Source organism: Haliotis asinina, chromosome 9 (genome assembly GCF_037392515.1).
Source record: "Haliotis asinina isolate JCU_RB_2024 chromosome 9, JCU_Hal_asi_v2, whole genome shotgun sequence".
In the NCBI taxonomy this organism is placed as follows: Eukaryota; Metazoa; Mollusca; class Gastropoda; order Lepetellida; family Haliotidae; genus Haliotis; species Haliotis asinina.
In genome coordinates this window covers 27,570,909-27,598,376 of record NC_090288.1, presented here as the reverse complement: position 1 = coordinate 27,598,376, position 27,468 = coordinate 27,570,909, and the positions used below count along the sequence as shown (strand labels likewise).

Genomic DNA, 27,468 nt, shown 5'->3' with positions numbered 1-27,468 from the left:
AGTTTGTTAAAGGAGAATACTAACTATTTTTTATATTCTTAAAAATCAATTTCCGCTATCAAAATTTCTAATTTTTTTTCGTAAAATCGCAATAAAAATGTGAAAAATGACCTCAGATTTCCACCTATTACAGAAACACCCAACAGTTAATGAACAGAAGCGGTATCTGACACCGGACATGACATCAAATGTGACTATTTCAACTACATTGTGGTAATTCAATGCAACTGAAATGTTTTGGTTGTTACTAATACAATCAACTTGACATGCTTGACAGACCTGGTTAGAAACCAGATAACAAGCATTCATTGTGTTCAGTGGGGCAGTCATACTTCATTAAGCCATGTGTACTGACATACTCTCTGACAATAAAACCTCATAGTGAAGAAAAAAACTGAAATGATGAAAACTTATAACTGCACAGTACAATTGTGACAAGCACATCATCATGCAGCACAAAACACAATGGATGCATTATCATAATGCTGGAAGTTACAATAAGCATGATAAGCTTAACAATCACCTAGATTTCCCAACATTCCTGTATCGACACAGGGGGAGTGAATGCACTATACTGTGTGACTTTACTGACACTCCCACTTACATATGTTTGAACAAGTCCAGAGATAAACACGGAGATCAACGCTTTCATTTCCATGCATTTCTTTTTGAACCAGCTATGGCTGGAAGGGCTGACAGCTTCATGAAAATTCCACCTGTCAATGGCTCATTTGTGTGAAGAATAATTCTTTATAAAAGATAATGAGTTTACAAATCAAATTTCATATGGCTGTAAAAATAGTTCGGATGTTACCCTTCAACATGTGTTCAAGACAAGGTATAGCCCAGATCGATATATTCATAATGTGTCAGTTCCTGGCCATGGGATTAACTAATCTGCATTAGGTGTATGTTGGTCAGTATGGCCATTAGAATGTTTTTTTCTATGATAGCCTGTGGTTTTCAAGATGTGACTCCAGATTAAGTGAAAGTTTTGACAGCAATTAATGATTTCAGGAAAGCCCACATTACTGAACATCCTTCTCCAAGATTAATTTTCTCCAACATTACTATCAATTACATGTTTTAGTTGGTGTGTTGTTATTATGGGGGGCACTTGTCACAGGGGGCAATTAGCCTAGGGGGCACAATGGACGGGGGGCAGATAGCGAGGGGGCAGTTGGCGGGGGGCACTTGTCCGGGGGGCAGTTAGCCTAGACCCCACAGTACAAACCGTAACTAGTGCAGATTTTTAATTTGACTAGACATACCCATATTGCCAACCCTCAATCACTTATCTCTGACTTGACCTAAATTTCCACCTCAGTTTTAATGACTCAACATATACCTACAAGACGACACTGACAAAATACACATTACCAAAATTGTCAGCAACTACTCAAAAAGTCAACTTTGATAAGTTCATGCGTGCAGTGACATCTCCATATTCCTGTCAGCTTATATCATCATCCGCCAACATTGACAATGAGAGCGAGTTTTGTTCTTTTATGTTTCTTTATCTAAAAACAAATTTCAATAATGAAATTTCTTCAATATGTCAAGGTCTGAAACAAAAAAAAAAATTTTTTAACCAAATTTATGCCACATTTGGTGAATAACATGAAAAATTCAGAAATGGCAATAACTTGTCTTGTTAAGTCTTTGAAGGGTATTTAGAAGTGAAATACATAAGAATGAAGATTTTCATGGATATCAACTTTATACTGGCTTCCAGCTTTTGTTAACTCATTCCACTTGTTACTTTGTTATTGGTTTACCTGTACATATAAATATAGCTCTGTACCCCATTCTCATTCACCTGATGAAGGAGTAAGCATTAACTCCGAAACGTTGTGTACTCATCATAAAGAAGTTGATATCCATAAAATCTTCATTCTCTTGTCTTGTTAGTTGTTGGGAAAGCACCATATACACTACCTCGCTTCCTGTTGACCGCGTTTTGGTGAAACATGATTGGCAACAGTAAACAAGCAGGGAATATCTGTGAATAGCTAATCTACCATCAACATGAATTTTGTTTTATTATGCTAAGAAACAATGGAGCAAATCGTTAAAACCACATTAAAAAGGTGATAGCGGTTTGCTATCCAGTACACATTAACTACTTATATTCAACTTGCCAGGATAAGTGTCTCTTCCATCTGCATAATGGTGCATAATCAGACGAAATGTATAAGTTTTCCTTGAGGAAATCTAAAATGTTAAATAATCTTGAGGAAACTCAGCTTCTTATATAAACAAATGAACAAATGAGATAAAGGACTTATTTAGAATAAGTCAAAGACCTTTTTCATCAAATTCATTAAAAATTACTGTTGTTCAATCATGTTTTCATTTAACACCTACTTGCAGGAACATGTGTTGTATACGGTCATGTTATGGTGGATCAACGATAGGTGGGAAGGAAATTAATAATTATACTATGATCCATTAACAATTATAGACTCAGTTTGTGCAAACATTTTGGCTTTGTTGGGTATTTCATGGAACTTTGAACATTTCAGGAATGTTTCGAGAACACCACAGGCCACAACAGCTTGACATGCTGAGCAATGACATCAGAAATAACAGCAGTGAGAGTGGATGTATTTTAGCAAGAATGTATTTAGATTCTAACATAATTTTGTGTGTCCAGGTACACTGTAACAAATTATACTGGCATTGTGCCCACTGATTAGCCTTGGTGAAATGCACTGTCACAATATTGCAGAGCACAAGCCAAATGTTACACCCTTGTTGACAGGAACAGGCAAAACAACCAGGAGCAGGCTCGCTTATCCTGCAGGCACCCCCGGGCGTTTAATAATTAGATCACACACACGAAGGTGGCTGTACAGCTTGACTTTTATAATAGAAGAAGTTATAGTTGAAGCTTATCTAAAATATATGATTTCGTGGATGTCTAAATTTACAGCTGATTTCGCTGGCGTAAATAAACAAGATAACGACCTTGATCGCAATTATTCAGGTTAACGTGCATGTGAAGTGTTAATGCAAAAACAAAATAAAATCTGGCAAAGTTCTAACTTTAACTGCGTGTGTAATTCCCGATTCCACATTTGTCAAAATTTGCTGCGCACCAGTCACACCTCGTATCGCGGATATAACCACCAAGAGGGAGGACGCTTGTCGTGGATTAACTTATGACGAAGTGTTTGACCTAGATATTTCATTCAACGATATGCAACATACAGATTTTCGTTCAAAACTATACTAAGTGCAAAATGTTTATCAGGAAAAAATGTCGTATATTACAAGGGCTAAGTCAGGGGTCAAGGGGTCACAAATAGGTAGCACTTACCACACTTGTCCATACGCTCCCATCCCAACCGGAGACAGCATTTGATATCGACACGGCACCTCCCATACCGTCTTATTCAGCTCGATCTGAGAAAACCCCTCCTTAATCGGATCAGACATTTAGGCCATACAAGGTAGCACGTGCGCTGATGGCAATTGTCAATTTCAACTAGAAATATTCAATCCAGGCGTCTTAGCGACCTAAACTTGAGTCTACCTGCGCGTGCAGAGGTGAATCAACGGGCACTTGCTTCCGGATTCCGACAAACAGACGGAAGTGAGGCTCATTACAAGGGGCGTAATGCAGTCGAATTTCAGAAGCGCCAGATTTAAATATTTATTACGCAGACACTGTAAACCAGTATAGTGAGAAATCTAACGTACTTTCCACATTAGTCGTCTTTGTTCGTCCAGAGATGGATGTGCCATTTCTTTCCTTTAGCTGGTTTAGCGAAAGAACGTCAGTAGGCTAACTATTACGTCCAGAAACATGTTCATAATAATCATATGCTGTCAATTAAATTTCTGCAGTAGCGTCTGTTACTCTTTCAGGCAAAGCGTGTGAATGGCGGTTGCTACTGGCTGGACAGGACACGTACACTACCCTTTGGTGAAGCTAGTTTGCCCATACATAAAATAGAGGACCGTCGAAATGGGGTACACACATAACTTGGTGAGGAGGGGAGCTGGAACGTTTTAATCAGCAACCTATATACCTCTAAGAATAGACCAAACTGAGTATTCCTATTCACCAGTCTAAGTAAACTTAATCTCAGTGTTATTCGTTACACTCCACCACTGAGTCTCAGTAGTGGAGTTTATACATAACGAAAAGTACTGAGGATAAGTTTACTTAGACTGCCTATTCACGGATGTTGATATACTTTAACTGTATCGATCTACGTTTGTACGGAAGTCTTGAAATGGTTTCTAGCTCGAGCTTTGCACTATTTATATCATTATCTGAATTTAAATCAGAATTACATCAGAAAATGCAGAATGTAATAAGAAATATTAAGTCTCAACTAAACATAAACTAATTATTTCTCATTCTGATGAAGTGAAATTCCAGATACGTCCCTACTGCATTTTAACATGGTTAAAAGCTTTTCCTTTATATCAATCCTGTTAATGTCTGCTATAGACGAACAAGGTGAAACAAAAAGAACGAATTCTGTAAAAAAATATTCACACTGTACCAAGCTTAACAACAGTTTAATAAGGTTTATCAGGTTAACAGAGGCATTTTAATCTCATTGAATATCTACAGACATTTGCCAGTTCACGTGTTAATATTCAGCCCCGACATGTCCAAGTCTGCAATAAATGTCACTTGAAAACTTAAAATTGGAATTTTGATATTTGATATTTATACTTTATCTAGGTCGATCTACTTTTATACTGAAGTCCCCGAGTTCATCATAAGTGATAAAATATTTAGATACAGGAGAAGTGTTTGGTTAGAGACCTTAAAATCGATGTTTAAAAAGATATCCTCACAGATATGTTGGTATATCTGAATTTGATACCCCACATCATGAGTCCAGTTCTACAGCGAGAACTGATGGGATGAGCCCCCTGTCCTTCGAACTTGACTCAAAATGAAGTGTGCACCTCCACTTTTCTCAGTAGTGTGCATCCCTCCCCTTTCTCAAAAAAAGCTGTATCTGCCCCTGGTACATTATCCTTATAGGACATGGCCAATCAGAACCAACGTGATTCACAACATGGTCTCCGCTTCAAAGCAGACACTTGGTTTTTGTCAAGTGCTTTTATATATGTATTTTACTCCAGATAAATACAAGGCTTTAAGAAAGAACAAGTCTATTGCTTTATGTGCCTGAATTTGTGGGCCAATGGTGTTGTTGCATACAGCCCAGAAGCACCGTGATGCACGTGCTTTTTGTACTTCAAGAAGACTCAAAATATGGACTTATATAAAACGTCACTAGTCACCATACATAACTTATTCCTACGTTGCCAACTTCTAATAAATGTCTATCAGTTATCAAATCACATCCTTCAGCAAAAGGTATATGTATGCCTTCAGGAAGAAAGCATTAAAATATAGCAAGAAGCAAATGCTGGGTTCAAGGTCAGAGATGAGGCTGATCTGTGGACTGCCCTAATAGATAAGTATGTTAGTGTGGGCAACTATCGTTGCCAACAGCAGCAGCAGCAGTAGGAGCAGCAAAGGGCAACAATGTTGCCCGCAGCAAAGAGAGCAAATCGCTCTTCTGCTGAAAAGCAGACAATAATAATACCAAGCCAAAACATTCCTATCCGCTGAGAAGCAGATGGGATGAACAGATTCCGGCTGAAGAGCCGTCCTGCCATATTTTGAAGAATGCCTAAGTAGTGATGATTGCATCCCACAAGATCCAGGCCACCCTAACATTTATTCAGATATTCATATGGTATTTTACAGACATTATAAGCTCTTTGACAACAATGTACAACCTGGAGACAGAAGGAAGAAAGAGATGGCTGGCAAGGGAAGGGTGGAAGGGAAGCGAAAATATATAACGTATTGCTGAAGACAAAGCAGATAGACTCAACGTGTATAACTCAAATCAATGGATAAAGAAATGATGACGCAACCAGGAGTAGACACCTGACGTATTTAAGTGACGTAAGCAAACATAAAAGAGCGGGAAGAGTGAACTGAAAGGAAATGCGAATGGTTTCAATAAACACATTGAGTGTTAAGCTCTAAATGAGATTAATTCAACACTTGTTTAAAACACCATATACTCGCGCATCTCTCAGCTATGCCCCGACATCTAGCTATGGTCAGATATTTACATATGTGCGTATGGTCTGAGGGTTTTCTTGTACGACACACTTATCGTGACTCACCCAAACTTTAAAATGAAACGCAACTGTCAGCAATATTCAAACTACATGAAGACACCTTAGAAATACTCGTCTTGATCAGGAAAAACAGTGACTGATTAGGATCGATGTCAAACTCAGTTTGACATGCTCTCGACTAAGACACTGAGACTTCTTACGACCATCCTAGGCATCTGGAGACACATTTTAAGCCAGAACCAACACGGAGGAATGGCAAAAACTCCCCTGGGTCAGGCACCCATCACAACCATCACAACCATCACACACTGAAATAACGCGTGAATTCAGTTGAAATCACGAAAGTGTTTTATTTTGTAGACTGAATATAAGTTATGCCACGCTAATGAAACACTGGACATTGCCAGGCTTTTTGGTCTTGATCGCAACATAACAAAGAAAGTAGCCTGGCATCCTTACCAACAGACGGCATCCTTACCGACAGACGGCCAACAGTTCCCGACCACGTTCTACAGGTCAACCAGTTACGTCAGTTAGATAGATAGATATTCATGACCATCTCTTTCAACAAAATAATTTTCAGACTGCAAGTTGGACAGCCAAGAACATTCCTAGCTTATACCCTGAATAGAGCAAGGATAATTTTTTAATCTTCTTCAAGATAGTAGCGAATACCGCAAAAATACTGATGCGGCTGAATTCATTTTTCGTATGCCTGCAGCAGCTCCAGTGATACCAATCTGGCTTGACAACCAGCAGGGCAAAGGTCACCGTCATGTTGCATATGTGTTCGTGAAACCATGGGTAACAGTACATTGCCACACCCCCTTACCATCCTGTGTCGCCAGATGTCGCCCATCAAACGTGTGGGATGAAACGAAAAGTCATCTTCACCGACTTCAGACCCAACCGCTGACGCTCGTCCAGCTGTGACCGCCTTGATCAACACAGATCTGAAGTGGGACCACAGAAACCTTCAGCAACCATCCTGTTTGGTTGATGAGTGGCTTTTAACAAGCTGGTACCACTGTCTATGGTGGTTACACCCGATATTTCACAACTAACCACAACGTTAGCCTCAGAAGACGTTTACAGAGGACATGGGTCTACACTTTGACTGTGATCTGATGTTGCATGGACACATGTATATTTATCTCTTGCAAAGTCCTGCTTAAATCGTATCGTTCCTATTGTCGTTGATAGTCAGTGATGCCGAGGAACTATTTTCCACAAGTAAACATTCAAACGAATGTAATAGATCTAAATATGAAGTATGTTTCATGCCATCATTTATCAGTTTCCATTTTATTTATGATTTATGCGGCAGTGAAGCAGTAGCACATTCCTGATTATCTGATGTGTGGAAACAATAAGTGAGTTTAGTTTTACGCCGCTTTTAGCAATATTCCAAAAATATCACGGCGTAGGATACCAGATATGAGCTTCACACATTGTACCCATGTACGCATGGGGTCTTTGGCGTGACGAGCGACCGCTTTAACTACTAGGCAACCCGAGTAACCCACCGCCCCTTGAATAAAAGTCATTTGCATGCTAGTGCCATAGCCATAGTTTTTATCATGCAACACTCTTTATACAAAGATACGAAACAGCGCAATCAGTGTGGTCCGTCAACCCTGACAATGTCCAGAGATACTGCTGCTACGTCATCGGTGGTGTAACAAAACAATTACCAAATATTACCCTGGGATAAGTCGATCTCGTGGATAAGCGTCAACCAATACGCTTCATCCCTATATATTATACAGTGCCTAGCAAACAGAAAAGTGATGTTTAGTTGCAAATTTGACGTATTACATGTATTTTAAATAAATTTGTAACGTTGAGGAAATTATTGTCTTGAGGTCAGTAAATCAGGAAATCGGACAGTTCTTAACAAAACTTTACACCAAAATGCTCCTGTTCACATGCACGCTATTTTCAAATGCCTTTCAGCAATTTGATGCATGACCCTCGTTTAGTTCATCTGTATAAGGTTTGCAGTTGGTTCCCTCAAGTTACTGGACAGATTCATCTTCGACATATATATATATATATGACAGATTCATCTTCGACTATATATATATATATATATATATATATATATATATATATATATATATATATATATATATATATATATATATATATCCCACTTCTGCATGGTGTCCCCCGCCATGATGTTGATGGAACATTGCCAAAGACGGCGTAAAAACACACTCATGATCATGAATGTCAGAAGTGAATAGTTTTTATCACCCGAATGTAGTTTATGCATTAATCTCAGAGATAGCTTCAGTTTACAGTTTTACCTCCCCTGTTTTACAACACTCCCCAAATGTATACCTCGTCTTTACAAATGATGTATAACTACATTCAGATTGTCATTACACAATGTATCAACAGTAACAGGCAGATATTTTAATATCAATATGAATGAAAGATTCTGTAAATTTTGTATTACAGATATTGTATTTAGAATAAATTTGATAGCAATAAATAGACCCATTTGAACTGAAAAGGAGCGCCAGTGGGTTGCATTTAACTGCATTAGGTTTGTAAAGGTGAAACCTGAGCAGTCACATGTGCCTGTCTTGTCTTCTGAACGTGAGTGAGTGGGTGTAGGTTTACGTCGCACTCTGCAATATTCCGGCTATATGGCAGAGGTCTGTAAATAATCGAGTCTGGACCAGGCAGTCTAGTGATCAACAGCATGAGCATCGATCTGCGCAATTGGGAACCGACGACATGTGTCAATCAAGTCAGCGAGCCTCGGTCGTTCGTTAACTGATTTTAATGGAACTGCACATTTTAAAAGCCATGTTCCTTGAAAATTAAAGTGATCAGGACCGACACTTTCCTGTCAACGATAATGTTTTATTTGTAAATACAATATTTGTCAAGGAACTAACCGTACACTTTTGTTTAGTAAATAGGAGTCATTCGTAGAATGACAATTTCGTGATTACACAAAGACCTTCGTCATCGACCTTATTTATCCGCGCCGCTCTCTGATTGGTTACCTATTTCCGAAATGAAAGGGGATTTCCCGTTGAAAACAAACAGCACGTGACCCCGATCATCGTGTTTACGTCATCAGAGGAGTCGATTGCCTACGCATGCGGAGTTGGGATTACCAAGCCACCTAACGGTGAAGATTTGCTTACTCAATTGTGTAATCTTAAGACTTGACGAAGTAATAAGCACTTGTCGTTTTCAGGGGAGCATTCTAGAATAAGGGGCGCGTGCAAGTGAGGACATACTTGCCACGCCCACTGTGCAGGAAAGGGGAATATTTGCAGTATCGCTCATAAGACAGTGCCTTGTACAAAATGAGGTCAAAGTAACTGGTTACTCGCTACACTTAGATGAATAACCGTACCCTCGTGGAAAGAGCAGTGACTCATGAACCAAACCCGGAAATACACTCGATGTTGAAGGATCACAGAGGAACAATCGTACTGATCCAAGTTTGAACAAACAAAAATTGGATACCCCACTAGCAGTTATCGTGATAAGGATAATGTCGAAAGATCGTTCACCTCCAAAACCCGGATATTATCACACCGAACTTGTAAATACCCTTTGGGAAGTACCCAACAAATACAAAAAGCTCAACCCAATCGGCACAGGAGCTTACGGTCAAGTTTGGTGAGTATATATTTAGCGTGTGTATTGTTTACAGATTAACAGACCTTGACGGTAAGATTCAAGGACGGTACAAATTAATTTAAAACTTTACAGACATCATATTAAGCCATGATGTTTTTAAGCAATAGGACTGTGTTCAGTGATATTATATTTACCGTGTTGGTTTATGCTTTAGTTAACAGTTTCTGTAATCTAAGAAACCACAGAAAAGTTGACTGAAGTTAAATTTAAACTAAACAAAGTGTTCCAGTGGCTTTGCTATTAAGTAATCTAAAATCATTTATGTTTCACATAAATATATATATATATGTTTTACTTACCAATAAAATAAAGAGCATTAGATTATCATACCGTAGAGCATTTTAGTTCTCTGATTACTCAGTGCCTCGTTATTTAAGGTGACAGGGTGCCAGGGATGACATTAGGGGTATAAATGAAATAGGACTTTTGATTACAGAGTTGTGATCAGTGAATGGTTATATGTTTTAGGAGGTGTCAGTGTGTTTTCATGTAATGTTAAAAGTTGGGAGGTGGCGGGCAGCCAAATCTTATACATTCTTGAGACCTTCCCTTGACCCTGGACCCCATCAATAATGGCCAGTTCCTTACAGAGTTTCCTCTTTCATGTCCAGTAGCGAATATGCTTTTGTTTAGAATGATAAATGCCTTGTTTACTACTTACATTATGTCAGCAGATGCTGCATCTATTTAATCTATTCTATTCAGGCCTTGAGTAGTTTATAATGTTCATGAACGATAGTTTGCCCAATGCTCTTTTAGGGATCAGTGTACATTAAACATCAAATGTTGATGGTTTTGATATTCACGAAGTACGAACATTTGGTAGAACTTTTTACATGGTATGAGACAAGTATGTAAATGACAATATTCTTTATTGTATAACACAACAGGGCAAGCAGCAGCAAGAAGCAACCCAGAAACGGAGAAAGGTTGTGTTATACAATAAAGAAGTTGTGGTTCATTGACTAATCTTATATATTCACCATCTTCTAAATGCTTTTCAAGAATATTTACATGGTGTTATTTTATTGACTACAACAAGAAGGGAACCCATATTATGTTATCATTCCAATGTAATGATTTGAGGACAATGAGATGATGTGAAGCAGAATATTTGGTAGCTAAAGGGGGATACAATTAATTATTATGATTATATTTTAAAATTGTGTATGAGGTTGTAAAATGTCGTCTCTCAGGTCCATTTTGTCATCAGGATGTCACCTCTTGATGAGCAATTGTTTGGTTGCTGAGTGATCGAAAAAATACCTTTGTCAGCCTTCAACAATATGTCAGCTGACTGTAGGTAACTGAGTCCGGACAAAAACTACTGGTTTTACTGCATGAGTGAGTGAGTATGCTTTTATGCCCCCTTTAGCAATTTTCCAGCAATATAATGGCTGGCACATGCGCTTATTGTCATACAGACACACACATCATCTGGTAATATGCAGTGAATCACACGATATTGGACATAGTCCCTGAACCGTATTATTTTCCCTCCCACCTAGCCCTTCTGCAGTTTGAAAATCCCAAATGAATATCATTCCAAGACTAAGTATAGGCTGTTTAGAGGTTATATATGGCAGTGGCTGATATGGGGTCAAGGTTTGGTTTAGGATGCGATATGAAAATTGCCATATAGACAAGTAACATATATTATGTACCATAACATCAAATTATAAAATATTGGTATTTGCAAGTCTAGAAATACATTTTGCTTTTGTTTGGAAGATTTGTCTTGGGGATGCAGTCCAATCAGATGAGCAGACGACAGACACACTAAAGTTTGTAACCCCAGTGTTTGGGGAATGCTTCCAACTGTACTGATTAGTCTTTCCTGAACTGACTCCTGATGTAATATTATTAACGTCTGGTTAATTTGCAGCCAGTAATATAACTGTCTCCATGTTTGCACTGTTCTACATACAGATTTCTTTATGTGTATGTGATAAAGAAGGAAGTTCCTTAATAGTAAACTGTCATCAGGTATTGTACTTTGTATTGATACAGGGAAATCAGTCAGTAAGTAGTAATACCAATAAAATCAAATTTAAAAGCCTGGTTATCATATCTTGCATGCTAAGGGAGAGAAATGATAAACGTTAAATAGGATTACAGTAGACCTGGACCCTTTTTCTTGAAACATTCGTAACCCTAAGAATTCGTAACCTTGATCATAGCCAATGTGTTAAAATTGGGTTTAAGAAGTTTCAAGGGGTAGAATTGCTAGCCTGGGCCCCATTTCACAAAATTCTCATAAGCCTAAGATCTTGTAACTTTTCTCGAAGCATTCGTAAATTACATGTTACAAAACTCTCATAAGCCTAAGATCTCGTAACTGTTCTCGGAGCATTCGTGCCTTATATGTTACAAAACTCTCATAAGCCTAAGATCTCGTAACTGTTCTCGTAGCATTCGTACCTTACATGTTACAAAACTCTCATAAGCCTAAGATCTCGTAACTGTTCTCGGAGCATTCGTGCCTTATATGTTACAAAACTCTCATAAGCCTAAGATCTCGTAACTGTTCTCGGAGCATTCGTACCTTATATGTTACAAAACTCTCATAAGCCTAAGATCTCGTAACTTTTTTCGTAGCATTCCTACCTTATATGTTACAAAACTCTCATAAGCCTAAGATCTCGTAACTGTTCTCGTAGCATTCGTGCCTTATATGTTACAGTATAGGAAGGATGAGTACGAGGAAAATTACGAGGTCTAAGGCTTACAAGAATTTTGTGAAACGGGCCCCTGTTCCACACCCTGGCAAAGAAGACACAGATAGCATGCTATTCAGTTTCAAGTTTTAACTTAGATAGAAGAAGATATAAGATAAAGAATCCAAAGGTGATATTCACAATAGGCATGTGTGATATACATACCTGTACATGATATATACGACTGTTATTGCCGCACCTCTGACTTAAGAAATGAATATTTTGCCTGTTATTACGAAATGTCACATAGTATTACAAGCCATTGTATTGCCCAAGCTGTCATAACATTCCGTTATCACTTGACACTGTTGCAGTTGTGGTGAATCAGTGTCAGAGGATATTAACAACAAAATGTAGTGGTTTCAGTTACGAATGTCATTGATTTTCATCTCTGGAAGTCTGTGAGTATGAAAATGCAGACAACTGGACACATTCACTTGCTACAGATAATTGTTCTGAAATAAAGTATGTTTTTGGCCAACATCATGATGAAGACAAATAAAATTCAAAACAAAATGCTTTAATGACATTGCTAGTGGTCTTCCACTGATCGAAAATCGATTGACAGGATTGAAATAATTATCAGTTGTACAAAACACATTTTTGATTAATCAGAATTTTGTTGTTTTAATATTATACACATGAATGAAGCAACATAATCACAAAATTTGATGAATATTCACAAACAAATATACACTCAGTAGCTTAAAGCTTATAATGCATGGTAGAATTTAACCACTTTTATTGTTTAATTCACTTTTATTGTTTAAATACAATTCCAGTGTTTTTCTTGCATGTGTGCATTTGATTTCATGATGGTATTAGCTATATAAAGCATTAATTAGAAAAAAACTAGGGAAAACACACAAAAACTGGTGATAACTGTAAAAATGTATATATTTCAATTATTATTGTTTATTTATAATCAATTATCGTTAACCACAAGTCCTCCAATAATCAATAAAGGATTTGGTTTCTGATTCCTAGCACTACACATAGCTGTCTAACCAAACTTATTAGGAAAGACATGGTTTACAGATTTCACCAAGCTAAATAAATGTAAACTGGTAAAATATCCATCTGGAAAGCATTATTTTAATATTTTGTTGAATGTACTTTGCTGTGTTAACAGTGAACAAATTTGTGTGTACGGTAAATGTGATGAGCATGACCACATTAAGATCTGCTGCTCATATGATAACATTGTCAAATTATCCTTTAAGAAGAGAAAAATCCATAAAAATTCTGTATTTGATATGATACCTTGGGACCAGGATTTGATAAAACATTCCGTGAACAAAAAAATATTCTTCAATAAAGTTGAAAAAATGTTATTGACACATGCTAAAAACAGGGTAAAATGGCTTTTACAGTGCTCACAAGAAGAGTCTTTTAAATTAATATATATGGAACTTTGATGTTGTAAGCTATGATTTTGTACTCTATTGAACTCAGTTTGAACTCTTCCCCCTTCACTGAAGTTAGAGTCATCTTCCACAGGAGGTTGCACAGGAACTGCATGTTTGTGTATCCTCTCACTTCATTGAATCACCCTTTGTGTTGACAACCATAGAGTCCAGAAAGGAAAAAACATAGGATTCCCTAATTCAAAGTTGTTCCAGAAGTTCACGAAATTGTAACATGAAAGAAAATGTACGAAATTTAATAATGCCCCCCAAGAGAACCTAGTTTGTGTATTTTTTTTTTCTGAAAGAACTCTAACTATTACCATGATTACAGGGACATTGAGGTTGGCAAAGTACTTTCCTCGCTTCGAATCAAAAAATATTTTTTGGGTCAAAATAAAATATGGCCACCTTCAAAGGTACACTCCCATTTCCTCACTTGGCTCTGCTCTCACATTTCTTACCCCAGGTTTAGTAATTACTCATGTGAAATATGTTTTGTTCAACATTTTAAGTGCCACTCGTATTCAGATCGTTCTTCGCCTCCATTCCCCCTGCCAGCTTCCAGCTGAATGGAGTGACGGAACAAGAATAAGCAGAAATTAAAAAGAAGTACCATCTTGCCTAATTTTATAGTGAACCTGTTGGAGTTTATTTGTCTTATCTGTCGTTGCTATTGTTAGAGTTTTCGTAAATTTATTCTACGTAAAAACACTTCTGGCATAATGGGTGAATGATGCAGGGGAGGTAACTGTAAGTATTCCATATGGAATAATACCCTCCTGTTCTTTCCCTCCGTTGACCTGGAAGCTGGAAGGGGAATGGAGGCGAAGAACAGTCTGATATACCAGGAGTTGCACTTTAAAATGTTGAATGAAAAATATTTCACGTGAGTAATTGTTTAACATGAGGTTGGAAATGTGAGAGCACAACCCGGAGAAGAAATAGGTGTACACCATCAAGGTGGCGATGTTTTATTTTGACATGAAAAATATTTGTCAAACCGACGCGAGGAAAGTACCTTGCCAACCTTTGCTCGCTTCTCTTGCATGTGAGAAGACTGATAATTTTCTCTATGCTGCGCAACCCATTTGCGCTACAGTTTGCCTGTGCTGAGATGATCCCTTGTTTGATTAAGTAATAGTAAATATTAACTGATAGTAATGAAACTGTATTTGGGAGAATGGGATTTAAGTTAGATGCTGTCCATAGAAGGCTTAGGACCAACTCTGAGATACCACAGTTCACTGAGAATTGTGGACTGTACTTGTGCTAGTATATAGTATGATTTCGATTGATCACGAGTCAAGATCTTAGCCAGACTCATGGGATTCATGAGTATTTTTGACACGTACAGATATTGTCCACATAAAAAATGACCAGCTGTGTTTACCTATAATGCTGCTCAGCATGGTCAAAGGATCTTGACAGTGTTACAGTTACAGTGGAGTAATTTCCCAGCAATATGATTTGTGTCTGTAAGTATTCGAGTCTGGACCAGGCAACTGATCTATGCAGTTTGGATACTATGACAAGTGCCATACATTGATTGATGCTCATGATGTCAATCACTGGATTGTCTGATCCAGACTGGAGTTTTTAGAGACCGCTGCCATATGTTAGGCATATTGCTGAGTACTGCATTAAACAAGAGACAAAAGAGTCAACCAGCTAACCTGACCAGTGGATTGCGTTAGTCACGTCTTATGGAAAGTATGGGTTGCTGAAGACCATTTCCAAACACCATCTCTTCATTTGTAATGCAAAGTACTATACACGTGAAGATCTGGGTTTGAACTGATCTTCAGCAACTCAAGCTGGCCTGAAGAGGCAACTAACGGGATCGGGTAGTCAGGATACATGATTCTGGTATCCCAACTGCTTAGATCAATGTTCATGATGTTAATTGCTGGAGTGACAGGTTTAGACTCAATTATTTACAGCCTGCCACCAGTTACCTGGAATATTCCTGAGTGCAACAAACAACACACATTAGTGCGGAGGTGATAGATCTGTAGTACAGGAGAAAGCAGAGTGCAACATACACAATGCAATATGAATGAATGAGTGAGTGAGTGAGTTTTGTTTTACAGCAACAAAAAGAGTTTGGTTTTTATGCCAATTTAGCAATATCATGGGGATACCAGAAATGGGCTTCACACATTATGTGAGGAATGGAACCCAGGGTCTTTGGCATGATGAGTGAACGCTTTAACCACTAGGCTAACTGACAACCACAGAATGAACAATTTGTTATATATACTGAAAAACACAAGAAATGCAAGTTTTGGAAAATGAAATCTCATAGAAGTAAGTGTTCATAGTTATGTCTTCTATTTAAAAATTTGACCAAGGAACAGTTGCTTTTGTTTCGCTGTTGAGTATATTTGCAGAGTATTCCAGGAATGTGGTACTACCTTTCACCCACCACCTCCAGCTGGAAGAAAACACAATATAAATCAGTCTGGATGGTGCAGTGCTGTTGCCCTGATTGTGCAGCCATTAATTTCTCCTCCTTAGTGTGGATGTAAGCTGTCAAGCATTTACATTTATTCTAAGTTATAGACAAGGGTTTCGGTGTTGAAGGAAAACATATCCTTTTTGGTGAGATGAAAGATATTTCTTTGTGGGAAAAACATGGAAAATGTTTGGTATTGCGAAGTTTTCACATATAAAACATTTATCATGATGAATTATACGCCTTTACAGAGTACAGAATAGTCATAAATGTTGTCTGTTTGTCAGTAGTTGTACATCTGTCATTAAATTTACTGGATGTGTGCACAGATACAGTGTTGACATATTGTATAGTTTATTCCCGTTTCTGTATCAGTCTAGACACTGTAACTAGTGCAGCTGAGATATCGTCTGTGTTTTCGCTGTGCATTAGTAAGTCTGAATAAGCATCATAAGAAAATACATTAAGACTGAGACTGTAAATCTTGAAAATTTACGAATTTGAAACCTTGGCTTCCTCAGCAGTGAAACCAGTGCAGATCCAGGTAGAATAAGTCTTCAGCAACAAAGGCTTGGTTAACACGTCACTGTATCCCAATTGCATATGTCGATGCTCATGTGGTTGATCACAGCATTTTCTGCTCCAGACTCTATTGTTTACAGACTGCCATATAGCAGGAATACTGCTGAGTGTGGCATAAAACTAAACTCACTCACTTCTCACCAGAGCAAACCAAGTGAGTGAGTGAAACCTATGGATAGAAATAATGAGTGAGTGAGTTTAGTTTTTCGTTGCTTTAAGCTATATTTCAAGATCACGGCAGGAACACCAGAAATGAACTTGACGCATTGTACCCATTTGGGGAATGGAAGCCAGTTTTTTGTGGACGAGTGAATGCTTTTACCACCAGGTCTACTAGCTACAATGCTAACCCAATACAAAGTTCTGAAGGTCTTCATGGGTTTTCTTTGCAGCTGTTTAGCATGTTATGTACAAGACTATGGTGATTAAATAGTAATGGTATTACAAGAGTAATAAGAGATAAACCCATGTTTGTTGATGATTTCAGTTCTGCTTTTGATACCACAACCATCAAGCAAGTGGCCATCAAGAAATTAGCTCGTCCATTCCAAACAGAGACCCATGCTAAACGTGCCTACAGGGAAATACGGATGCTGAAGCACTTTCATCATGAAAATGTAAGTGTAACTATCAGACTTTCTTTCATCTCATGATCACTTAGAGCAGAATAACATTTCCTTAGGGTTTTGTTTTTTGCCTTTAGCCTCATGTTAGCTTTATATTTGTTAAAAGGTTAAAGTGTGTTTTCCCATAATGTTTTGGTAACGCGTTTTGCTTGAGGTGGGGGAGTTGGTGGGGTTGGTTGTTATTAAAATGTGCTCTGTGTCCGTCTGTGCACATTTATCTTTTACAGAGCATAACTTAAAAACTGTTCAATATTTCTTCACCAAGCTTGGCACATAGATAGATGTGAAGGTGTACTGGTGCCTTTTGGTAGTTTTGGAATTCTGAATACAGTATTTTTGGCTTTTCCATGGCAAAAACTTTGACTGTCTAAAACTGTACATTATTTCTTCACCAAACTTGGCACATAGCTTGGTCTAGTGGTGTACTGGTGCCCTTTCTTTAAATTTTGAATTCTGAGTGAACTATTTTGGTGTTTCCATGGCAACAAGTTTGACTTAGACAGAAATTGATGGTTGTGCTCCTTTCAGGAGCAGAACTTTTGAAAACCTTTTCATTACTCTCCTTCCACTTTTCTATATGCACACCAAAACATTTGGCATAATCATAAATTTTGTAGAAATATACATGAAAGATATCTTGCCATTGCTGGGGACATTGATGACTTTGTCTACTATATCGAGAGTTTTATTGGGATTTCAAGCTTCACATCTTTGTGATCTGCACAACACCGTGAAAGTGTTGATGAGGACATATTCTTATCAACCAGACTGATGGATAGTAGTTTTTCAGGAACATTTATAATTCTGGGTAGCCTTGGGCATTTTGTTTAAAAGTATTCATCAAGATATAAATTTACACATTCATTACAACATGCTTGTACCTAGAAGTCTGAAATACCTTTTTTCAAACTTCCGCAGTAGATTTAAATAAAGATGTCCAGCAAATAATGCTGATAATTATATTGTAAACCAGAGAAATATAATTCTTCAGTATGGTAAATGTATAGTGCATATATTTAAAGGATGGAATTCAGAGACTTTGGTCATGTTAATCACCACCCAAAACTATATCATTGAAAATTAATAAAAAGAGACAATTGATTGCCCTGTTGGGACTCAGCCCCTGATGTAATTTTCATGGAATCAAATGACCTTTGTGTGACCTGCCAATGAAGCCATCCCTGTACATGGGAGCATGTGTGTGTCATATCAAGATGTCTCACATGCTGAGGTAGTTCTCTCTTTGTTTCAGATAATATCTCTGTTGGATTTGTTCACCCCAGATCAGACATATGACAAGTTTGGGGATGTGTAAGTAGGAAAAATGCATCAGAGATGTATAAATATGATTTAAATTTCTTTATTTAGCATGTATATATTCCATAATGCCTTAACCCATTAAGATCTGGGTTGTGATCGGTCTTAAGGAGCCCATACTTGTCATAAGGATTGGATGGTCCAGTTCGTTGACACGGTTGACACGTCTCATATCCCAGTTGTGTAGATCAGTGCTCATGCAGTTGATCACAGTATTGTCTGGTCCAGGCTAGATTATATTAGGACTGTTCATAAGTTATGGCAAAGGGTAATGATTTTTATGGAGAAGCATGACCCCCCTACCAACTTCCTAGAACAAAATGGATGGAACACCCCACCCACCCCAGCCATAAATTATGAACACAAACAGACAACAAACAAACAAACTAATGATACTTCTGCAGTAAAACATTTGTTTACATGGAAAAAATTGGTAGTTTGCCATGTTCAAGTGTTCTAAAAGTCTGCATGTTATAAAGATGTACTAAGGTCTTTATGCTGTATTCTAAGATGCTTCGGTGAAAGATCAATGGCGTCGACAATACTTTATCAGACGACAAAGTGCACTTTTTGCATTACGTTACAATGTGTTGACGTCACTACGCCAGTCTGCCCCCTCGTAATCAAACTTTTTTGCAATACGTCACAATGTAACTGACGTCACGATGGATGTCAGTTGCCATCGCCTTGTACAGCCTCCCCAGTAAACTGCTTCGTCGCATCCTGTTTCTTGGTTTGCAGTTTGCATCACACAGCTAACATCACCGGTGGAAACATTATGTTTATTATTTCCGAAGGATAAATAGTTTGACTCAGAATTTTACAGAGACACGGTAATGTTTGCTATGTTTACATTCCCACAATGCAATCGTGGAATGTGGCATGACTAGTCAGCTTCAGCTGAAGGTACTGATCTAAACTTTCATTGGTAGTAGAAATGAGACGGTCATATTGCCTTGTATGGTTTAAGAGGATCACAGATATAATTAAAATGATCTAGAGAAGATATTTAACCCGAACATAAAACCGTCACCAAACTGTTCATCATTTGTTTTTCTAGTAACGTTTGTCTTCACGTAGGGGCTGACACGTCAAGAGAGCAGCGCGTCAGTTAGCCCTGTGCGAGGATTCTTAATTTAGGTCACAGACACTGTTGTTTGTTTTCTACCATAGATTAATCGAAATTAAGCTTAGAAATTATTAAATACGCAATCTTAGAAAATAAATACAGTTTGTTCTACCACCATGCATAAAGCAAGCGTCCTCGTGCTTTAACTATAATAGTTCAGGGCACAAGTGTGTTTTATTACACTATACATGGTGGTAGAACGAACTGTATTTCTTAATCATGACATGTGCCAGGTCATATTGTCAAAAACCGAAGCAAGAGTTGTCATAAAGATAAATACAATGCTCCTCTCAGTAGGAAGTGTTCCTGTCCAAAGTGAAGATCACAAAGTCAGGTCAAGTAACTTTGTTTACTGTATGTAGCAAATTATGACAGTGATTGTTGCTCATGATATCATTCACTGGACTATCTGGTTCAGACTTCATGTATTTACAGTCATCATCTGACTGAAATATTGCTAAGTTTGGGGTTGCAAACATTTAAACAAATCTGTCATGAAGAATTTACATCCATGTTGAATGTTCTGGAGGATTGCCATTGTTGTGTCTGCAGCTACCTGGTGTTGCCTTACATGGACACAGACCTGCACGAGATCCTCAAGCTGCAGTCTCTGTCTAACGACCACATACAGTTCATGCTGTACCAGATTCTCAGGGGACTTAAGGTAAGTTGCTCTCAGTATATCTCAACATGATGCAAAGTTATATCCCTTAGTTGTATACAGATCTGCTGATCACGGGTTATTATCATATACTGAGGAAACAAATAAGGGAGCAAAGGAAAGATCAAGTTCTCTTTTATTCTTTTCCAGTTTTGTTTTCAAGCTTTGTAATGAATCAACATTCTCCATTTTCCCCTCCGCAAGTATCATGTGTTCAGAAATTGCCATAATTAGTGCAGCAGAAATCTATAAGTATCTATAAGGCCATAGCTTCTCACATTACTATTTTCATCTCATGTAGTAGTTCATGAAGTTTGTTTTCATCAGTATGTTTATTATTTTTGTAACATTTGGGTGTGTGTTTATGTTTTCAGTACATTCACTCGGCTGGCATCATTCATAGAGTAAGTGTCTAGTTAGCTCATGATGGAGAACTTACTACCTTCTTGCAGCTTCTCCTAAAATGCATGTAGTCATAATACTTTAAATCACACATTTGTCTATAATTACAGTAGAATACTTTTGTAACGAACACGGATATAACGAACTGACGGCTATAGAGAACTGTTTTAAAAGTCCCGAATAAACCACTATATGTTATCATATAAAAAAGCCGTGAATAACGAATTCTCTATAACAAACTTACCGGCTATAGTGAACTGATTTGCAAACCCCGCGCGTCCCAGGTAACACTAATTAACAGTGTGAATAACAAACTGAGCGAACTCAATCAGTGTCATTGCCAGTTAGCGATACTCACTTTGAAATCCTCGACAGTTCCAGTTAACACTAATTAATAGTGTGAATAGTCAATTGAGCAAATTCAATCAGTGTCAATTAGCGGCGCTCACTCTGAAATCTGACCAATAAGTTAGACGTCAATGGCTAACACTTTTGTGTACAAAACACACTCCAGTTTTTACACCCATGTGAAGTTGTAGTTTGCATCATTAACCAATCAGATTGCCTGAGGCCGTAAAGCCCATTGCTGACGACCTAGTTTTGTATACTTCCGGCACAGCAACTCAGTCTTTGGCGATTTAATAGAAAACGACAAGTGCAATTCCCCTCAAAAGACCTGTGTATATGTCTCCCACACACATCAGAAATGTGGACAGAAGCTTTTGAGCTCGTGAGACTTTTAAAATACGATATATTCAATGACGAGTGTGTAGTGAGGAGTGACCTGTGTAATATTACTGACTTTGTAGTGAAAAGAACGTAATATGAATGAATGAATGTACGAATAAACTGAGTAGGAATGTGTTGTACTGTATGGTGTGTTTTACTTTTCTTTCAATGGATTTTCGTGAATAGCGAACTACGGCTATAACAAACTAATTTTAGTGGTCCCCTGTTGTTCGTTATAAAAGTATTTTACTGTACGGCAATTGGGTAGCCAAGTGCATGAATGCATGAATCTCATCTACATGTACTTAGCCCTCTGTACCACCTTGGAGCATGGCCATTACTACATCGGGTGCCCATTATAGATTAAATTGTTTACCAAATATCTTGTTTGATATTGGTGTTTTTAATTAGAATGTAACATTCCCATATAGTAGTTGTGTCCCCATGTACAAGATTACTCTTTGTCTACACAATTTACACGTTGACATTGCAGCAAGAAACTGTAAGAGTCACTTTTGCTTTCAGGATCTTAAGCCCAACAACATAGGTGTCAATCAAAACTCAGACATTAAGGTGAGGTTTTGTATGAGACTTTTATGCCAGGTGGAGAATGGCATTGTTATGTACAAGCCTTCAAAGTAATTTTTCCCATTAACTATAGTAGGTAGATATTTAAATGAGCTGTCATACAATTTTGCTACTTGATTAATTCTGATTGTTATAAGTAAAAGTACCTTTTCGTTAATTTGAGCAAAATATCTTGGTAATTTTTTTGTAAATCTTATCAATACTTCATTTTTGTGAATTTTAGATTCTAGATTTTGGATTGGCTCGGTCGAGTGCAGAGGAGATGACTGGCTATGTTGTGTGTCGCTGGTACCGTGCCCCAGAGATAATGCTGAACTGGATGCACTATAATCAGAAAGGTATTTAATAAAATAAGTAGACATGAGTATTGCAGATATTGACAGACTGAAAAAACCCACAATTTCCCAATGCAAAAAAGTTAAAAACAATAAAGAAATGACAACAGTAAGATTTGAGGAAAGAAAAGGTCCACAGCAACCCATGTAGTTTTTGAGTGGCAAAAAAATGGATGGTAGTCAGACTATATGATTTTTTTAAATTTTGCACATGTTTTCAAAATACTGGTACAGGACTTGATGATTTGGTTGATTACATGTCCTGACAAGTTCAAGAATTGTCTTAGAGTATTGATCACTATTATCTGGTCCAGACTTCAGTATTTACAAGGGAAAATATGTCTGAATCCACTGAATTTTTATCAATAATATTTAACCTGACACACTAGCCTCTTCTTTATGTGTTTTGTTTTTGAAGTATTTCCATATAGTGCCTGGCCAATAAATAGTTTTGCTTCTTCTATTGACAGTGGACATCTGGTCTGTTGGGTGCATCCTGGCCGAGATGATCACAGGGAAACCCCTGTTTAAGGGCTCAGACCGTATCCTTGTATCTGTGGGATGTCGTTGTGACCAGAGCAGTGTACATCGGATTAGTTTGCAACTTACATTCACATCAACAGATCTGAAACCTGGTTCACAAGCAGATGGGCATGCTAAATAGGTCACAAGCAGACGGGCATGCTAAATAGGTCACAAGCAGGTTAAACAGGTCACAAGCAGGTACAGGTACACTATAAGTAACAAGCAAACAAGCATACTATATCTGCCCTACTCTGATGGCAAGCAGAAGGTTACAAGATAAATGTACTCCTCAGGTCAGAAGCAGAATGGCACAAGATAATCCCTTGCTTTATGTTTACATGTCAGGTCCCAAGCTGACAGGCACACAAGGGGAACTATACATATGATCAGGAGCAGTCAGGGTCACAATTAATAAACTAGTTTCGAAGCCACAAGCAAACAAACCCACTATCAATGAATTACTAAAAGAGTCACAGTCAGACAAGCATTGTGTGAATGAAGTCATTAGTACTACACAATTCAGTTTCTGATGCTTAATGCCACACAGATTGGACTGTTAATCTCCTTGACTGTTACATCAGATATTGACCAGTTGAACCGGATACTTCAGCTGACCGGGACACCCAGTGAAGAGTTCATTGAGAAGATGGTCAGTGGGGATGTAAGTAACCATGACTTCCATACGTGTAGAAATCACTGACTGCATGCAGGTGTTCCTTAAAGTGCAACATATGTCATATTTAGGATTTCACTTTCTTAGTAAAGTACAAATTCTAGTACTTTTTTGGGTTGAGTCCCATCTGGGATTCGAACCCGCACCCTCAGACTCAGGCACCTAATCGCCAGCACACAAAGTCAGCCACCTAGCCCGCTCAGCCACCGCGACTTCCACTCAACCAAAAAAAGTACTAGAATTTGTACTTAACTAAGAAAGTGAAATCCCAAATATGACATATGTTGCATTTGACCACTTTCTAAATGGCATCGTGTAATCATTCCTTAAAGTGGTTGACAGACCTAGGGAGGAGAGTGTGGCATTACAGAATAAACAGTATATGAAATAAGCAACAGACCCTCTCAGACATCCAAAATGTATTTAACCAGACCAGACATAAAAAATTATATTGTGAATTTACTTGGATGTATGAAACATCTAAAATCTTTAATAGACCATTGGGGTGGCTAGCTGTAAATTTAGATCAGTCCGTCTGAAATCTAGCCTGTCTAAGGATGGGCATTAGTTCATACACTGCCATAAAGTCCTTTTCTTGTTGCATGCATCATTCACTGCCAGTAGATATTTTAAATGTTTATATTTAAGTGTATATTTTATTGTAAGTATTGTTATAAGTGATACCAAAGGGGTCTTTTCAAGAAAGCAACAGCTAAACAACACCATCGAGAAAATATACAAAAAATATCAGCTGGAACATGGTGAAAAACCCTTCTGCTGTTTCAGTGCTAAGATTGTTGATTTGGCCTCAACCATGGCATTTTCTGGGCAGTGTTTTGTGTTGGTGTACAGTGATATGCTATCATTGCACTCAGTGAACCCTCCCAACCCGTTCATTTAGTTGTCTTGTTTGCCATTCATATGACAACATATTTCTTTATCTTTCTCAAGGCAAGAAGATTCATACGGTCTCAACCAAAGTCAAACAGGAAGAATTTTTCAGAATATTTCCACAAAGCTGATCCTCAAGGTGAATACATTGCTTCTTTTCATACAATGGTGCTGACAGTTATTGTGTTGAAGACACACAACCTATGTATACTCATCAACAGAGAATCAAGTTTTATTCTAATGTTTTTCAGCTGTTGCCCTTCTTGAAAAGATGCTTGACCTTGACCCAGATTCACGTATAACCATAGAGCAGGCACTGGCACACCCTTACCTCTGTCAGTTTTATGACCCCGAGGATGAACCATCTTCCCCTCCCTTTGACAGCTCTTTCGAAGATCTGAAGCATGACTGTGAAGGATGGAGAAGTAAGTGGAATTGTTCCCTCAGAGCTTCAGCACAGCAGAACTTTGAATAGAGATGGAGGGTAAATTGTCTATAATATCTTGGAAAACTCTCCTTATCAAAGGCTTCCTGTAAGTTCTTGTCATAGTGCCAAATATTAACATCTGAGGAAAACAAGGATTCTGCAGCTGATCAGGAAAGTTTCTAGAGATGATCCTCTCCTGTTTACTGATGGTTTTTATTTTGCAAGTAATGGAGATTGAACAGTTTCCTCTGCCTTTAAGTAAATTAAACTAAAGTAAATGCCTCTATTTGAGTATTCTCAATCTCCCCCTTTTAAAACCCGCATGCAAGTTGAGCCACCTGTATAGTATATGATTCGATGTCCACCCAAAGTCCATTGATTTATGTTCGTAACATCAAGTTACATCAAGTTGTCAGTATAATTCATTACAGTCGTTTATCTTGTGGACCAGGGGCTAGAATTGTGTGCAAAATGTGTGCAATGGGATGTTTGTGAACTTCTAAGTCATGCTGTACGCTTATCATAATGTGGCATGTATTCTGCTGTCAGCATCAGTAACATTTCCTGTGCCAGTACAAACAAATCCAACATAAGAAATCTTTGTTGGTGTGACTGTGAGAACTTGGAACCATGACAATGTCCATGCTTGGTTTGACATAGTTATTCTGTCTAACATATGTGTTTCACTTTCTTTCCAGTTTTAGTGTTTAGTTTTGTCATGATTTATTCTTTTCCAGGGTGTGTGTATGAGGAGATCTGCAAGTTTGGTCACTGAAGTCAAACATATCAGGGGCTTATGTCTGTTGACATCATACATCTATCAACTGGTGCTCTCTCTTGGTCAATCATCCCACCACAGGTGTCAGGTTAGACAGGAGTCCCCAGTGAAGGAGTGACCTCCATTATGGTCAATGGTGCAAATGCACACAACAGGAAGGTCAATACAGACTCAAGGACATTAAGAAGTGGCAGCTAGAACATATAACACAGATGTCACGACAGAAAGGTCATGACTTGGTGGAGGTCACTGCTGCAAGGTCAAACTACAGTGGAGGTCATTGCAGTAAGGTCAACAGCAGTGAAGGTCACTGTTGCAAGGTCAAACCACAGCGGAGGTCATTGCTGTAAGGTCAACAACAGTGCACTGTTGCAAGGTCAAACCACAGCGGAGGTCATTGCAGTAAGGTCAACAACAATGGAGGTGATGAGCATTGATAGAAATGTTACCATAGTTACAAAGTTCTTGACAGACGTGATGTTTTCAGAAGAATTAAATCTAGAAACACATGAATGAGTTACCAGAAAATAGATGCACTTAGATCTTCAGCATAAATGTGTCTCTGAATTCATTCAATCCATTAACTGAGACTACAAAAATCCCTTGTTTTTCAAACAGTCTACTTCATTTTGAACCTCACAGTTGACATTACAATGAAGTTGTTGGTTGGCCAACCTGGTGTAGACAATATTTATGATTAAAATATTGTTGTACTAGCATTATCTATTTCAGTCAGTGAAAAGCATACATCAATTGTTTCCTCCAGAAGAAATGTTAAACTCTTGAAAGATCAAGCATGCATAAATTATTTCAGCATAACTTACTTTCGAAGCATTACGACAGCTGCTGGCACAATGTTTGATATGTAACATAAGCGAGTCTGTGATTATGGTAGAATTATCTGCATCTGGGCGAATAGATCAAGCTTGAGCCATCAATTTTAGCTCATGTGGCGCATTATTTATTTAGCAAGCTGATTTATATATATTATCATGCAGACAAGTTGTCAATATAAAAGGTCTATCAGGTATATCTCTGTGAATCATGTCAATCAAACATGGACACAGACTTATCGAGGTATTTCTAATTAATGTTTTCCTTGTGAAAAACTATCCTGCATTTCTAGTTTGGTGTTCACATAATTGCATCTGCTTGTTTCCCTAGTCCAAAATGACCCCTTCTTCATACATAGGAACCTGGTACAAGGTCAAGGTGGTCTACACAATGAGACTTTAAATGAATCACCGGCCCACTTATACAAGTGCCACTGTACCGGAGTACAGTAGTAGTTTTCAAGTTATTTCCTCCCCTGTAATGTTAAAGAAAATGTGGATGAGAAAAAATATTTTGAAGTGTTGACCATACCCAATATTAAGGATAATTTTAATTTATGTATAATAATTATGTATACTTGTAT

The 27,468-nt window shown here is 37.9% G+C and overlaps 2 protein-coding genes across 3 annotated transcripts in view; one reads left to right on the top strand and one right to left on the bottom strand.

The window, feature by feature from the left end:
• The window catches only part of LOC137296673 (mitogen-activated protein kinase 14-like), a 29,664-nt gene extending 26,078 nt beyond the window's left edge, over positions 1-3,586 (bottom strand). Inside the window, exon 1 of the mRNA XM_067828493.1 lies at positions 3,323-3,586. Within this exon, the coding sequence (XP_067684594.1) occupies positions 3,323-3,441 (119 nt within the window). The 5' untranslated portion in view covers positions 3,442-3,586. The remainder of the gene's footprint in view (positions 1-3,322) is intronic.
• A 5,650-nt stretch (positions 3,587-9,236) lies between these two features.
• LOC137295941 (mitogen-activated protein kinase 14-like) lies at positions 9,237-27,378 on the top strand. 2 transcript variants are annotated; one of them, XM_067827535.1, is made up of 12 exons: positions 9,237-9,786; positions 17,458-17,587; positions 18,849-18,907; positions 20,595-20,706; positions 21,078-21,107; positions 22,360-22,407; positions 22,646-22,760; positions 23,228-23,299; positions 23,864-23,943; positions 24,907-24,985; positions 25,098-25,271; positions 26,011-27,378. In XM_067827535.1, exons 1-12 carry the CDS (start codon positions 9,659-9,661, stop codon positions 26,046-26,048), a joined length of 1,065 nt encoding a protein of 354 aa, XP_067683636.1. In that variant the 5' UTR covers positions 9,237-9,658; the 3' UTR covers positions 26,049-27,378. The 2 variants fall into 2 exon arrangements, with proteins under 2 accessions (XP_067683636.1, XP_067683637.1); XM_067827536.1 differs by lacking the exon at positions 9,237-9,786 and adding an exon at positions 17,119-17,158 and having other exon boundaries at positions 26,011-26,118.
• The last annotated feature ends 90 nt before the right edge of the window (positions 27,379-27,468 follow it).

Bases quoted from the DNA above. Each gene is read 5' to 3' on its own strand.
- LOC137295941 (XM_067827535.1), top strand. From the start codon at position 9,659: ATGTCGAAAGATCGTTCACCTCCAAAACCCGGATATTATCACACCGAA. The intron at 20,707-21,077 runs GTAAGTTGCTCT...TTATGTTTTCAG, and splicing joins AGATTCTCAGGGGACTTAAG to TACATTCACTCGGCTGGCAT. The intron at 23,300-23,863 runs GTATCCTTGTAT...CTGTTACATCAG, and splicing joins CCTGTTTAAGGGCTCAGACC to ATATTGACCAGTTGAACCGG.